This window comes from Xenopus tropicalis, chromosome 1, assembly GCF_000004195.4.
Source record: "Xenopus tropicalis strain Nigerian chromosome 1, UCB_Xtro_10.0, whole genome shotgun sequence".
NCBI classification, from domain to species: domain Eukaryota; kingdom Metazoa; phylum Chordata; class Amphibia; order Anura; family Pipidae; genus Xenopus; species Xenopus tropicalis.
The window spans coordinates 202,064,756-202,077,855 of NC_030677.2; the positions used below are offsets into that span (position 1 = coordinate 202,064,756).

A 13,100-nucleotide genomic window follows, 5' to 3' on the forward strand; every position below is an offset into this window, starting at 1 on the left:
TCCTTCAGTCCCGCTAGAGGGAAGTTGTCAAGGAGGCGGGGCATCGCCTAGTTCCCTCCCCGTTTTATCTCATGTAGGCGGAGGGGGCGGAACCCTAGCTGGGCTTGTGTAAGCAGCCGTGAGGGAAGGGGAGTCAGTCAGTCCGGCTGGAGGAGACTAAGGGAATGCTCAGACCTCCCACCAACATGGCTGCCTTCGGAGCCGCACACCGGCTGCTAGGTCACAGTAAGTCCACTGTCAGTCGGGGCTGGGTGTCCCTCGGTGTGTGCCCTGTGCTGTGCATATTGTATTCCCTCATATACCCGGTGCATATGGCTCTGCCACCCTTCTGCTACCTGCCTGCCTACAGCTGGACTACAGCTCCCAGCATTCCCTACTGGGGTTGTTATGGGTGCATAGAGTCCATGGGTGTCATACAAGTTTCTTTGCACCCCACCTAAGCTTTTAATTGCAACTCCCTGAATGAACTACAACTCCCAGCATTCCCCACTGGGGTTGTTATGGGTGCATAGAGTCCATGGGTGTCATACAAGTTTCTTAGATCAGTTGTTACCTTTAAAGTCTAAGCTAAAACAGTTGCACCCCACCTAAGCTTTTAATTGCAACTCCCTGAATCAACTACAACTCCCAGCATGCACTTCTAGAAGTTAACAGCTTGGTGTTGTACAAGTTGAGCAGTAGAGAGGCAGGAACTGGGGGAGAGAGATGGAGGGCTGCAGCTTTGCTATCTTCAAGTATTAAGCCCCTTTTTCAGTTGCATAGGCCAGAGCTAAATGCTTTATGGTTAGAGTGCAAGCTCTTTGGTCTTGGTTTGTACATAACCTGTTTCTGGGATTTGTAGTTTTACAACATCTAAAGGCTCTTACATTGGGCACCACTGACCCCATCCTTCTGCTGCTCCCCACCCTTTTTACCCAGAATGCAAGTGCTTTGTGATAATTAAAGACAGTTGTCTTTGACATTTGTCATATTTTACTTGAAATGTCAGGGTGGAATTTGGTTGCCAGGGTCACACCTGCCCTAGTAACCAGGCAGGGGTTTGGAAGATGAAAGTCAGAGTGGAAGATGAAAAGCAGAGCAATAATCAATGCAAAAATAATCAGTAACTATAAAAACATGGCCTAGCGGAGAATGCTTATTTCGGTTGCCAGGGTAGTGACCATGACAACCAGACAGAATTTTGAATTGTATCCTGAAAAAAGGCAGAATACAATTTATACATCCATAAAGTGTAAAACATTAAAATCACTTGAAAAGCTTATAAAAAGGCCACATAGCATAAAATAAAAGTTAAAGGGTAAGGTAACCCACATTTTTTTTTCTTAAACCTTGATTAAGCGACTTAGCTCAGTGCTTTTAAAGTTATTTGCACATGTAATTGAAAGGATACTGGTATGTCTGGCCCTTTCTCTTCTCTTCTCTGCATTGCTGGTTCTGACTATTGAAACAAACCAGAACTTTGAAGGCATTGTGGGAAATGAAGCCTTGGCTGGAGAAAAGCTGACGCGCTGCATTGTTTCATGAGTCAGAACCAAAAGGGCCACTATTTGATCCTCTTTCTGGAATTTCTTCTAGTATAAAATGGAAATGTAGACTGCAAGCTCCTGGGGTCTGCACCCTGCCATACGAATTTGCTGTAGGACTGATATGGTTACCTTACAAATTGTAAGCTCCTGGGGCTACCACAGTGTTCTGTACCCACAGGTTGAGGTGTACAGAGAAGATCAATTACAATTAATTAGGGGGGCACAGCTTGCAGCAATACAGGACACGCCCTGGGTACTAGCAAAGCGCTGGCAGTGTATGGGTTAAAGAGGTACACCTGCTTTGTTTCCCCATGCTCCCGCTACACACAGTTTTTTCAGTTATTTTCCTCTTTAAAGGGTAAGTAGTACCAAAAAAATGGTCATGTTTACTCTGGTTCTGATATTACAATGTATCCTTCTTTGCAGTTTTAAAGAATGAAAATGCGGCGTGTCTGGCAAAGCACCGGTGGAGCTCGAGCGCTGCGGCCGCCTCCGTCCCCAAGAGCAATGAGCCCAACCTGCATGTTCAGCCAGATAAGAGGTAATTATCTGCGCCAGGCTGATCTCTACGGAGGGGCGAGGATAGGAGTGGCACGCGGGGCTAAGGCTCAGGTCTGAGATACAGAATGTGGGCTGAACTGAGATACACATTGGCGCTGTAAAATATAATGTGATGTGTTTCTCAGCTTCTTAACCCAGACATTTTCTGTTTCAAACCTTTCTGTGAGCAGCAATGTGGCCTTTATGTTGGGGTATTAATGTACAGGATCTCACTTTGGGTTGGATAGGGAGAGCATTTGCCTTTGGCCCAGGCATTGTGGAGTGGGGGATAGTTTGGAACCAAATGGCCTTATTGTTACATCACTCTCCTTATTCTTACATCACTTTTAGAGAATATTAAATAATGCTGCTGTTCTTTTAAAGAATAACTAAGCCTTTGAAATAGATTAATAGATAAATAAAGTAAATATAAACTTTGATGCTATTATAAGCACTTTTGAGATTAACATTTATTGTATATATTTTTTTTTCAATTTCAAGATATTCAGGGATGCATGTACTGTTAATTTGAATTTTGTTACAATATCGCCACCTGCTGGTCAGTTGCTGACCATGCTGTTGTGGAGGAAGTTGTCAGGAGAAATAAAGAGGGATGATCTGATGTTCTTCTGCTTAGGATAAACATTAAAAACCTCAGATAAGGTTTCTCATTTGTTTTCCAAACCTGAAGAACATCAGACCCATCTCCTGACAATTTCCTCGACAACATCATGGTCAGAAACTGATCAGCAGATGGCGCTGTTGTAACAAAATTCATATTCACAGTACATATATCCATTTCTATCTAGGAATTAAAAAAAAAAAAATTAAATATAAATGAATGTAAAAGAAATATATAGTACGAGAGCTTTATTTTTGGGGGGGCTTGTGGGATTGATCTGACGAAAACTTTCTTTCCTAAAGGAAACCCAAAACCGGGATCCTCATGCTGAACATGGGAGGGCCAGAGACTGTAGATGACGTCCATGACTTTCTTCTCAGACTCTTTCTGGACAAAGACCTTATGACTCTTCCAGCACAAAGGTATGCCATGTTTCCTTACTGCCCCGAGCCTTAAAGCCTCTGTGAATATTTAGATGGAAATAATGCATTCTGTGCACCCTGGCACCTGAATCAGTGTAGTTTTGGCTATTCCTGAATACAGTGCCCCCTGCAGTATTTTGTGCTTACTGCAGGGAAAGTGCTAAGCTGTGCCCTATTGGGTACCTTGCCCGTAGCGCCAAAAGGGAGTGTAGTGAGCAGAAAACTTGTCGTACTGCAGGCTCAATAGTGCAATGTTGTGCCCAAATATTATTGTGAACCGTTAATCAGTTCAATTAATTCTTTTTGTGTTTTTTCCTCCAGCAAACTTGCACCTTTTATTGCCAAACGCCGCACACCAAAAATTCAGAAACAGTACAGTAAGATTGGCGGAGGATCCCCGATTAGAAAGTGGACAGAACAGCAAGGAGATGGCATGGTGAAGCTGTTGGACGAGCTCTCCCCAGCCACAGGTACTGTCCTGTATATGCCCTCCACTATTTACGGATTTGGCCAAACCTTTGTAAAAGATTCGGCAGAATACCAAACAAATAGGAATCATTATTAGCATATGTTAAGGGTTAAATAAAAATTTTTAGCCTCCTTGTTTACATGACAAAAAGTCACGTCATTTTAAGGATTTGGTTTGGTCAGAAGTGTGCCAGATCCTGCTGAAAAAAGTCGAATCTTGGCCGAATGGCGAACCAAATCCTAATTGCTTTAATATGTTGGATAACCCCCAGTTTACTCCAGTCAGGAGACTGGCTTTGTGTCTGTTTGTAGTACATTTGTTAAGTCTATTTTCCAGTATATTATACATTTATCTGTAAGTGAAAGGGACGCCCAATGCACAGAAAGCTTGAGAGGATTAATAGGCAGAGGAATATAGCAGTATGTGCCATGACCTATACGTGGGAAGATTATTAGTGTAAGTGCCATGTTAGCAGAGGGCTCCTTGTATTGGGATTATTGTGGGATTATATGAGACCTTTGCAACTGAATTTTGCACTTTAGCAGATTAAATCTCAATTCCAGAAGTTGAATGGCACAGACAGCTTTATTATTTCTCTGAGAACTATATATCTGTAATTTAAAAGACAAAAAAAATGACATACGAGGGGTGACATGAGAGCAAATTAGAAGAATAAAGAAAAAAACAGGGTGGAAAGTGCTAGTCCACTAAGAACTTGTAATATATCCATCAGGGCACAGTAAATATTGCATTTTACTTATTACATTTAATAGTACGGCTGGTGTATGCTTACGCTGTAGTAGTACAGAAGGGTAACCATAGCTTATAGTTAATTATGGCTTAAAAACAGACAATTGTCCATCAGGTTCTCTCAGTGTGCCTTTTCCTCATAGTTTTAATTCTTCCACCCTCTATCAGTTGCTAGCTGCACGCATTGTGCTTAGTACAGGGGAATCCCTATGCTGCCATAGTTTTATGGTATCTCTCTGTACAGGCTATGAGCAAACTTAGGGGGCTGTTCCTGCTGAATTGTGCTTAGTACAGGGGAATCCCTATGCTGCCATAGTTTTATGGTATCTCTCTGTACAGGCTATGTATGTTGCCGGTCAGGCAAAGCAAATCTCCAAGCTGAGCCAGTGATCTCTTCAAAGGATCCTGGGAAAACAAAGCCAAAGGAAAATGAATACACATTTGAATGTTAATATTTCCATTAGACAAATAAAGGTCCAGTGGCCCTGAATGTGTGTGCGGTGTGTACGTTCTGTTGTGTGGCTTTCTACGAACATTTGTGGCTTTCCCTGCAGAGCAAAAGTCTGTTTAGTAAGAGACCACGGTAATGTTTCATTGTGGCCACCAGAGAGCGCTGTTCCGTTTAAGTTGCTTTATAGTTTCCCAGCACCTGTGGCCCTATCCATTGCTTCCACTATGCAGGCAAATTGTTATCATTCTCATCACTGATTCTGTTTCATTGCCCCTGTTTCCAGCACCCCATAAATATTATGTTGGGTTCCGCTATGTAAATCCGCTCACTGAAGCTGCTATTGAAGAGATGGAGAGGGACGGCGTGGAGAGAGCGATCGCCTTTACTCAGTACCCGCAGTACAGCTGTTCCACTACAGGTCAGTCATGCCCATATGGGCAATAGCCTGGGGCAACAGGGTGGGCATGAAAATAACAGTGATTGTACCCGTGCCCTAATGCCCCTGTCCTTGTTCCTAGGTAGCAGCCTGAACGCAATTTATCGATATTATAACACAAAGGGGGCGCAGCCGAAGATGAAGTGGAGCGTCATAGACCGATGGCCGACCCACCCTCTCCTTATCCAGGTGAAACATTGAGGCCCAATCTGTGTGCATTAGTTGTTTCCCATGCTGTGGGAGAGCCATTGCTGAGTAATAGTTAGCGCTGGGAGCTATGGGCATTGGCACCCGTGGTGCGTCCCTGTGTATGCAACAGGCTTTAGCTGCATGGCATCACTTAGAGCAGTGATCCCCAACCAATGGCTCATAAGCAACATGTTACTCACCAACCCCTTGGCTGTTGCTCTCCGTGGCCTCAAAGCAGGGGCTTATTTTTGAATTTCTAGTAAGGAGGCAATTTTTTGTTGCATAAAAACCAAGTATAACGCCAAACAGAGCCTTCTATAGGCTGCCAGTCCTCATAGGGGCTATTAAGTAGCCAGTTATAGCTGTTATTGGCACCCCAGGAACATTTTCCATGCTTGTGTTGCTCCCCAACTCTTTTTCCATTTAAGTGTTGCTCAAGGGTATAAAAGGTTGGGGATCCCTGACTTAGAGTAATGGGTCCTATTCTGGTCCAGATCCAGATTCAAAATAGACCCTGACATTTCAAGTACACAGAGGCCCAAACTGCCCCCCCCCCCCCCCCCAGCCCAATAAATAGTGACTGTCTGTGGCACCTTACAGCAGCCTCTCTGACATTTGCCAGAACCCACAGGTTGCCAGTCTGGGCCTGGTACCATTCATCTGTCTGTGCCCAGGTTGGACTTACTATTCCATGAACTGGGACACACCTGGCCTAATGCAGACATACTGCAGTGAGATGCCTATAAGGAGGGTGGTGGCACTGCTGCTCAAATCTCACTGGGTTTGGTACAGCAGCCTATGAGCCTCTGTTTTTGCACATCCCTTGTCTATAACCCAAATAAACATTACAGACAGCACTGATAGGCTTTATGGCAGCTCTCACAGAATGGAACCTGTTCATTATTCAGCCTCTGGGCAGTTCCGGACCATGGCAATATGTTACATTGCATATAAAGGTTTAGTTTTCCTTTTAAATGTTTTAAATATATGCCTGTGTATGTCTACCAGCGGTTCTTAACCTGTGGGTCGTGGCCCCTTTGGGCCGCCTAAGACCATGGGTTAAACACATATTTCTGATAGTTTTAGGAATAATTTTATGGTTGGGGGTCACCACAACATGAGGAACTGTATTAAAGAGGCCGACTCGCCTGGGAGGCAGTTGGTGACATGCTGTCACATGGGGAATGTCATGTGGGAGATGGGACACAATCCCAGTGTCCCATGTTAGGGGTCGTTGTGCTGCCAAGCACGATGGCCAAACAAATACAACCAGTCTGGGTGATGGATAGTGTCATCCCACGCGCTGGGTGAGTTAGGGGCGGCCCGGGGAACCAAGCTACTGAGGTCAGCCTGCGTGTTTGACCGTGGCACGCTCCGCTGGCGTAGCAGTCACAGCATGGCACCAACAAGAGTTGTGCCCACATTTTTATCCCCCAATCAATAAAATTCTTTCTTTTTCACAATTCTTCTCATCCAATCATGCAAAGTACAACCTGCTAGAGCCGTACCACTCAGATGTGCTGCTGGGGGCCACTGCTCCTGATAGTCACTGTGCTGCTCTGGGATAGCATAGGGGGGTCAATCTGGTGGTCATGGTGCTGCCTTGTATCTGGGTGGGGAATCATGGCATCCACATACGGCTTAGAATAGGGATGGCCAGGGGACATTGCTAGGGAGGTCAGTCTGGGAGGTGGGCCGTGACATCTCCTACTGGATTAGCACAGTCACATTATGGCATCAAGCGTTGGACTGGGTGTCCTAGGCCCCCCAGGGCTGTTAAGGGGGCCCTGCCAACCACCTTAAACACATATTTCCGATGGTCTTAGGAATAATTTTATGGTTGGGGGTCACCACAACATGAGGAACTGTATTAAAGGGTCACGGCATTAGGTTGAGATCCACTGGTCTATACAGTATAGTCTTTTCTCAGTATTTGATCTGTCGAATAAATAGCCCTATTTATGCAGTGCCAGTTGCCCAGGGTAACCAATAAAGACATTTGCCTGATAGGCTAGAGGCAGAATAATGAGAGCTAATTGCCGATCCTAATACAATTGTGTGAATTGGAAGCTATTGCTATTTCTATTGTGTTTGTTATTCGCAGTGTTTTGCTGATCACATCCAGAAGGAACTGAACATGTTTCCTGCAGACAAGAGAGGGGATGTAGTCATTCTGTTCTCTGCCCACTCCCTGCCCATGTCTGTAAGTGACTCTCTTACCCTATTTACTCCTGCTGGGGGCAATTGGTGTCATTATCATATGACTAATGAGCTAATACAATATAAAATGTATGTGCCTTGGTTTAAAAGAATAATATGATAGCACAATATTTTTTTTTTAGTAAATGCTGCCACCTTGTGGAAGAATTGTATACGTGAATTGCTTTTTTTTGTTTGTTTTGAATTGCTCCATGCTGCCCTCCTCAGGGTACTGATGGCGCTGCTTTCATGTAGGATACTTAGGTTTGCATCGGTCTGATATGCAATTCAGCAGCAGTTTACAGCCATTGACATACAGGGGTAACTGTTAAGTAGTGGCACATACTGTATATGGGAGGATTGAAAAAGAAAATAATAAATAAAATGGGCATCAGACAGGATCTGTGCCAGAATGCTCTGTTATACAGATAGCTAGAATCTCAGCCATAAAGCAGGGCAGGACTGCTGCTTACAATGGGGGGGGGGGGGGGGGGGGGATAGGATCTGTGCCACTGTGACAGAATGCTCTGTTATACAGATAGCTAGAATCTCAGCCATAAAGCAGGGCAGGACTGCTGTTTACAGTGGGGATCAGACAGGATCTGTGCCACTGTGACAGAATGCTCTGTTATACAGATAGCTAGAATGTCAGCCATAAAGCAGGGCAGGACTGCTGCTTACAATGGGGGGGGGGGGGGGGGGGGGGGATAGGATCTGTGCCACTGTGACAGAATGCTCTGTTATACAGATAGCTAGAATCTCAGCCATAAAGCAGGGCAGGACTGCTGTTTACAGTGGGGATCAGACAGGATCTGTGCCACTGTGACAGAATGCTCTGTTATACAGATAGCTAGAATCTCAGCCATAAAGCAGGGCAGGACTGCTGCTTACAATGGGAGGGATCAGACAGGATCTGTGCCACTGTGACAGAATGCTCTGTTATACAGATAGCTAGAATCTCAGCCATAAAGCAGGGCAGGACTGCTGCTTACAATGGGGGGGGATCAGACAGGATCTGTGCCACTGTGACAGAATGCTCTGTTATACAGATAGCTAGAATCTCAGCCATAAAGCAGGGCAGGACTGCTGCTTACAATGGGGGGATCAGATAGGATCTGTGCCACTGTGACCGAATGCTCTGTTATACAGATAGCTAGAATCTCAGCCATAAAGCAGGGCAGGACTGCTGCTTACAATGGGGGGATCAGATAGGATCTGTGCCACTGTGACAGAATGCTCTGTTATACAGATAGCTAGAATCTCAGCCATAAAGCAGGGCAGGACTGCTGCTTACAATGGGGGGATCAGATAGGATCTGTGCCACTGTGACAGAATGCTCTGTTATACAGATAGCTAGAATCTCAGCCATAAAGCAGGGCAGGACTGCTGCTTACAATGGGAGGGATCAGACAGGATCTGTGCCACTGTGACAGAATGCCCATAGTGCTACTATGTAGCCATTCAGGTTGCAATAGGGCAAGTGTTTACACAGGAGATTATGGATAACACTGACTACAATACAATGGCTTTAGTTCTTTGCAAAGGAAGTTGAAAAGGGGTCAAATGCCCTTTTGACTCTGCACAGAACTATAGAATGAAACCCCCCTTGTATAAATGGCCATAGCGTATACATAGAAAAGGACATTACTTAAATGGATTCTCTGGAGCCCTGTTCTGCACTTATTTTCCTATAGTTCTAGGCAGCCCCCCCCCCAGCAGAACCATTGTGTACAATTGCATTAGGCTCCATGGCAGATCCAATGTTTTCTCTATTTGCTTAATGCAGTTTGCCCCGCCGCTGAATATATTGGCTCTTCATAAACAAATTAGTGAAACCTATACCATTGGCTGGAGCTCGGAGCCTTGCATACATCTAATTATGCCAGCGCGTCCGTCTATAAAAATCCATATCTATACCATGTAAAATAATTATGTAAAATCTATGGGAGCAAACATTGGGTTCTGCCGTCTTAAAAAGTGAATTACGGGAAATGAGAAAACCCATTAAATCAGAATTCAAAATCTCTAATCAAGGCTGAGTACCTACGTATGGGAAATTAGGCATAAGTTATTCACAAGCCAACTCTAAAGCCTATTTATATATATTATATCTCGTCAGGGCTCTCGTCAGTAGCAGTGGGGCTCAGAGCAAAACAGCACCCCCTTTAGCCAGCCCTCATTGCCCCTGATAAGGCCTCCCCCGGTAAGAAAGAGTTGGACACACTCTGTACAGGCTATGACCCTAGGGGGCTGTTCCTGCTGAATTGTGCTTAGTACAGGGGAATCCCTATGCTGCCATAGTTTTATGGTATCTCTCTGTACAGGCTATAAGCAAACTTAGGGGGCTGTTCCTGCTGAATTGTGCTTAGTACAGGGGAATCCCTATGCTGCCATAGTTTTATGGTATCTCTCTGTACAGGCTATAAGCAAACTTAGGGGGCTGTTCCTGCTGAATTGTGCTTAGTACAGGGGAATCCCTATGCTGCCATAGTTTTATGGTATCTCTCTGTACAGGCTGTGAGCAAACTTAGGGGGCTGTTTCTGCCTAATTGTGCTTAGTACAGGGGAATCCCTAAGTTGAATAAATCCCTATGCCCTATAAATGAAGTTATAGGGAGCCTTCAATATTCCCAGCAGCCTCTGTTTCTGTTACTGGGAGAAGCCCCCGCTGTCTTTATCATTGCTATTCTCTCTGCAGGTTGTGAATCGGGGAGATCCCTATCCGCAGGAAGTCGGGGCAACGGTACAGAAGGTTATGGAGAGACTTGGCTATTCCAACCCATACCGGCTGGTCTGGCAATCCAAGGTACTGAGCCCGGTGCCGGCAGAGAAACATTGTGGTTATTGCAAGGGCAGGAACATCATTCCATGAGAGACAGGAACGTTCTGCTTCTCCTGCTAAGCACAATGGTTTTCAGACTGTGGAGCTGCCCCCCCCCCCCAGGGATAAGGCTTGGGGAATCTCAGCTAGAGGCCAACTAGGGTGGGAATCGGGGAGATTTGCCTTTTTATATTCCCATGAAAGCCCAGCTTGAAAGTCATTTGGGGTGTGAGTCTGGGTTGAAAACTTATGGAAAGTCCTGGCTATTTTTGGAACTATTGGCCAATACCCCAGCGCTTTCCTGTATCTATAACCTTGGAGCAGGTTGGGGCTGAGGCTAAACCCCAGGGCCCTGTAACAAGCCTTGCAATTGGTCGCTTTACTGACTATATGAGCCAACATGATGCTGTAGCATTTTCTTTCCCTACATGGCAGGTTGGCCCTATGCCCTGGCTGGGGCCCCACACAGATGAATCCATTAAAGGTCTTTGTCAGAGAGGGAAGAAAAATATCCTGCTGGTGCCCATTGCCTTCACAAGTGACCACATCGAAACCTTATATGAGCTGGATATCGAATATGCTCAGGTTCTGGCCAATGAGGTAATAGCGTCCCACCCATGGGGGCTCATACAGGGCCATATTGGGGGGTTAAGATTTTAGTATGATGCTTGATTTATATTGCAGCAACTTATACCATAGCTCTTTAATGTATGATTCCCATCAGTCCGGCCCCAGTGGAGCTTACAATCTAAGGTCCCTATCACATTCCCATCAGTCCCTGCCCCAGTGAGCTTACAATCTAAGGTCCCTATCACATTCCCATCAGTCCCTGCCCCAGTGAGCTTACAATCTAAGGTCCCTATCACATTCCCATCAGTCCCTGCCTCAGTGGAGCTTACAATCTAAGGTCCCTATCACATTCCCATCAGTCCCTGCCCCAGTGAGCTTACAATCTAAGGTCCCTATCACATTCCCATCAGTCCCTGCCCCAGTGGAGCTTACAATCTAAGGTCCCTATCACATTCCCATCAGTCCCTGCCCCAGTGAGCTTACAATCTAAGGTCCCTATCACATTCCCATCAGTCCCTGCCCCAGTGAGCTTACAATCTAAGGTCCCTATCACATTCCCATCAGTCCCTGCCTCAGTGGAGCTTACAATCTAAGGTCCCTATCACATTCCCATCAGTCCCTGCCCCAGTGAGCTTACAATCTAAGGTCCCTATCACATTCCCATCAGTCCCTGCCTCAGTGGAGCTTACAATCTAAGGCCCCTATCATATTCCCATCAGTCCCTGCCCCAGTGGAGCTTACAATCTAAGGTCCCTATCCCATTCCCATCAGTCCCTGCCCCAGTAAGCTTACAATCTAAGGTCCCTATCACATTCCCATCAGTCCCTGCCGCAGTGGAGCTTACAATCTAAGGTCCCTATCACATTCCCATCAGTCCCTGCCCCAGTGGAGCTTACAATCTAAGGTTCCTGTCACATTCCCATCAGTCCCTGCCCCAGTGAGCTTACAATCTAAGGTCCCTATCACATTCCCATCAGTCCCTGCCCCAGTGAGCTTACAATCTAAGGTCCCTATCACATTCCCATATAAATACATGTTAACAGTAATAATAAATCCATGTTTCTGGGTCACTTATTTTATATTCCTTATTCTTCTTTCTTGTTCCTGCCTTGTGTTTCAGTGTGGAGTTGAAAACATCAGAAGATCTGAATCCCTTAATGGAAATCCATTGTTCTCCAAGGTATCTGTATTGTTAAACTTGCTTTAATGCTATTGACCGCGTCCCGGTGATTATCGGTTCTTACCTTCTAAGCACTGCAGCGCTGTGGAAATCTATTCTGCACTAAGTGAGGGAAAGTCTTGCTCAGGGGAAACGGAGCCGCCAACGCCACACACGCGTTGGGGAGAAGTTTGGAAATTCAGGCAGCAGTTTTAAAGTCACAAGGTTCTCAGGGTATAAATATATAGCTCTCTGTACATGAAGCCTTATTGATAGGCCCCAGATAAGACCGGGGGTTTTGGTTGGGGCAGAGTTCCCTAATTTGCATTTGCGCCGCGCGTTTAATCTCGGCCAGTATCTCTTCGATTGGAGCCGTATTTACGCATATTGGTTTTCTTGGGGCTGTTTTATCTTATTTTTATTTTTTTTCCCCTCACGTTATCCAGGCTCTAGCAGATTTAGTTCTTTCCCATATGAAGTCCAATGAAATCTGCTCCAAACAGTTAACCCTGCGATGCCCGATGTGTGTGAACCCCGTGTGCGGGGAAGCCAAGTCTTTCTTCACGAAGCAGCAGCAGTGAGCGGAACGCGTGGGGGACAGTATTCCATACGGCGCCCCCCAGCTGTGCATTTTTATGCAGTGTTACTTGTGGGGGGTTTTCCCACTTGCCATGGTACCTTTTTATCTGAAATATATGCCTTTTTTATTTTTATCTTTTGTTTTCTTGCATTGGATGTATGAGACGAAAAATGTGCTGCTATAAGAATTTATTTAGCTTTCCCTTATTTCTCCAGTCCCTTCTCCAGCTGTTTTCAAGACAGCTGCCACTATAAACAGAGCAAACATGTAGCAGCAAATTAAAAGCCTAACGATGAATCTGGTTAGAAATACTGTTTTTAGTATACTAAACGTACTGTACCAGCCCAGAGTCCCAGCAGCCCCATA

At 45.3% G+C, this 13,100-nt stretch overlaps 1 protein-coding gene across 1 annotated transcript; it reads left to right on the plus strand.

Moving 5' to 3' along the window:
* Positions 1–12,867, plus strand: fech (ferrochelatase). The gene is made up of 11 exons (XM_002934427.5): positions 1–225; positions 1,953–2,067; positions 2,991–3,110; positions 3,432–3,580; positions 5,064–5,198; positions 5,299–5,405; positions 7,510–7,608; positions 10,303–10,410; positions 10,861–11,025; positions 12,116–12,175; positions 12,601–12,867. Exons 1-11 carry the CDS (start codon positions 165–167, stop codon positions 12,733–12,735), a joined length of 1,254 nt encoding a protein of 417 aa, XP_002934473.1. The 5' UTR covers positions 1–164; the 3' UTR covers positions 12,736–12,867.
* Positions 12,868–13,100: the final 233 nt, after the last annotated feature.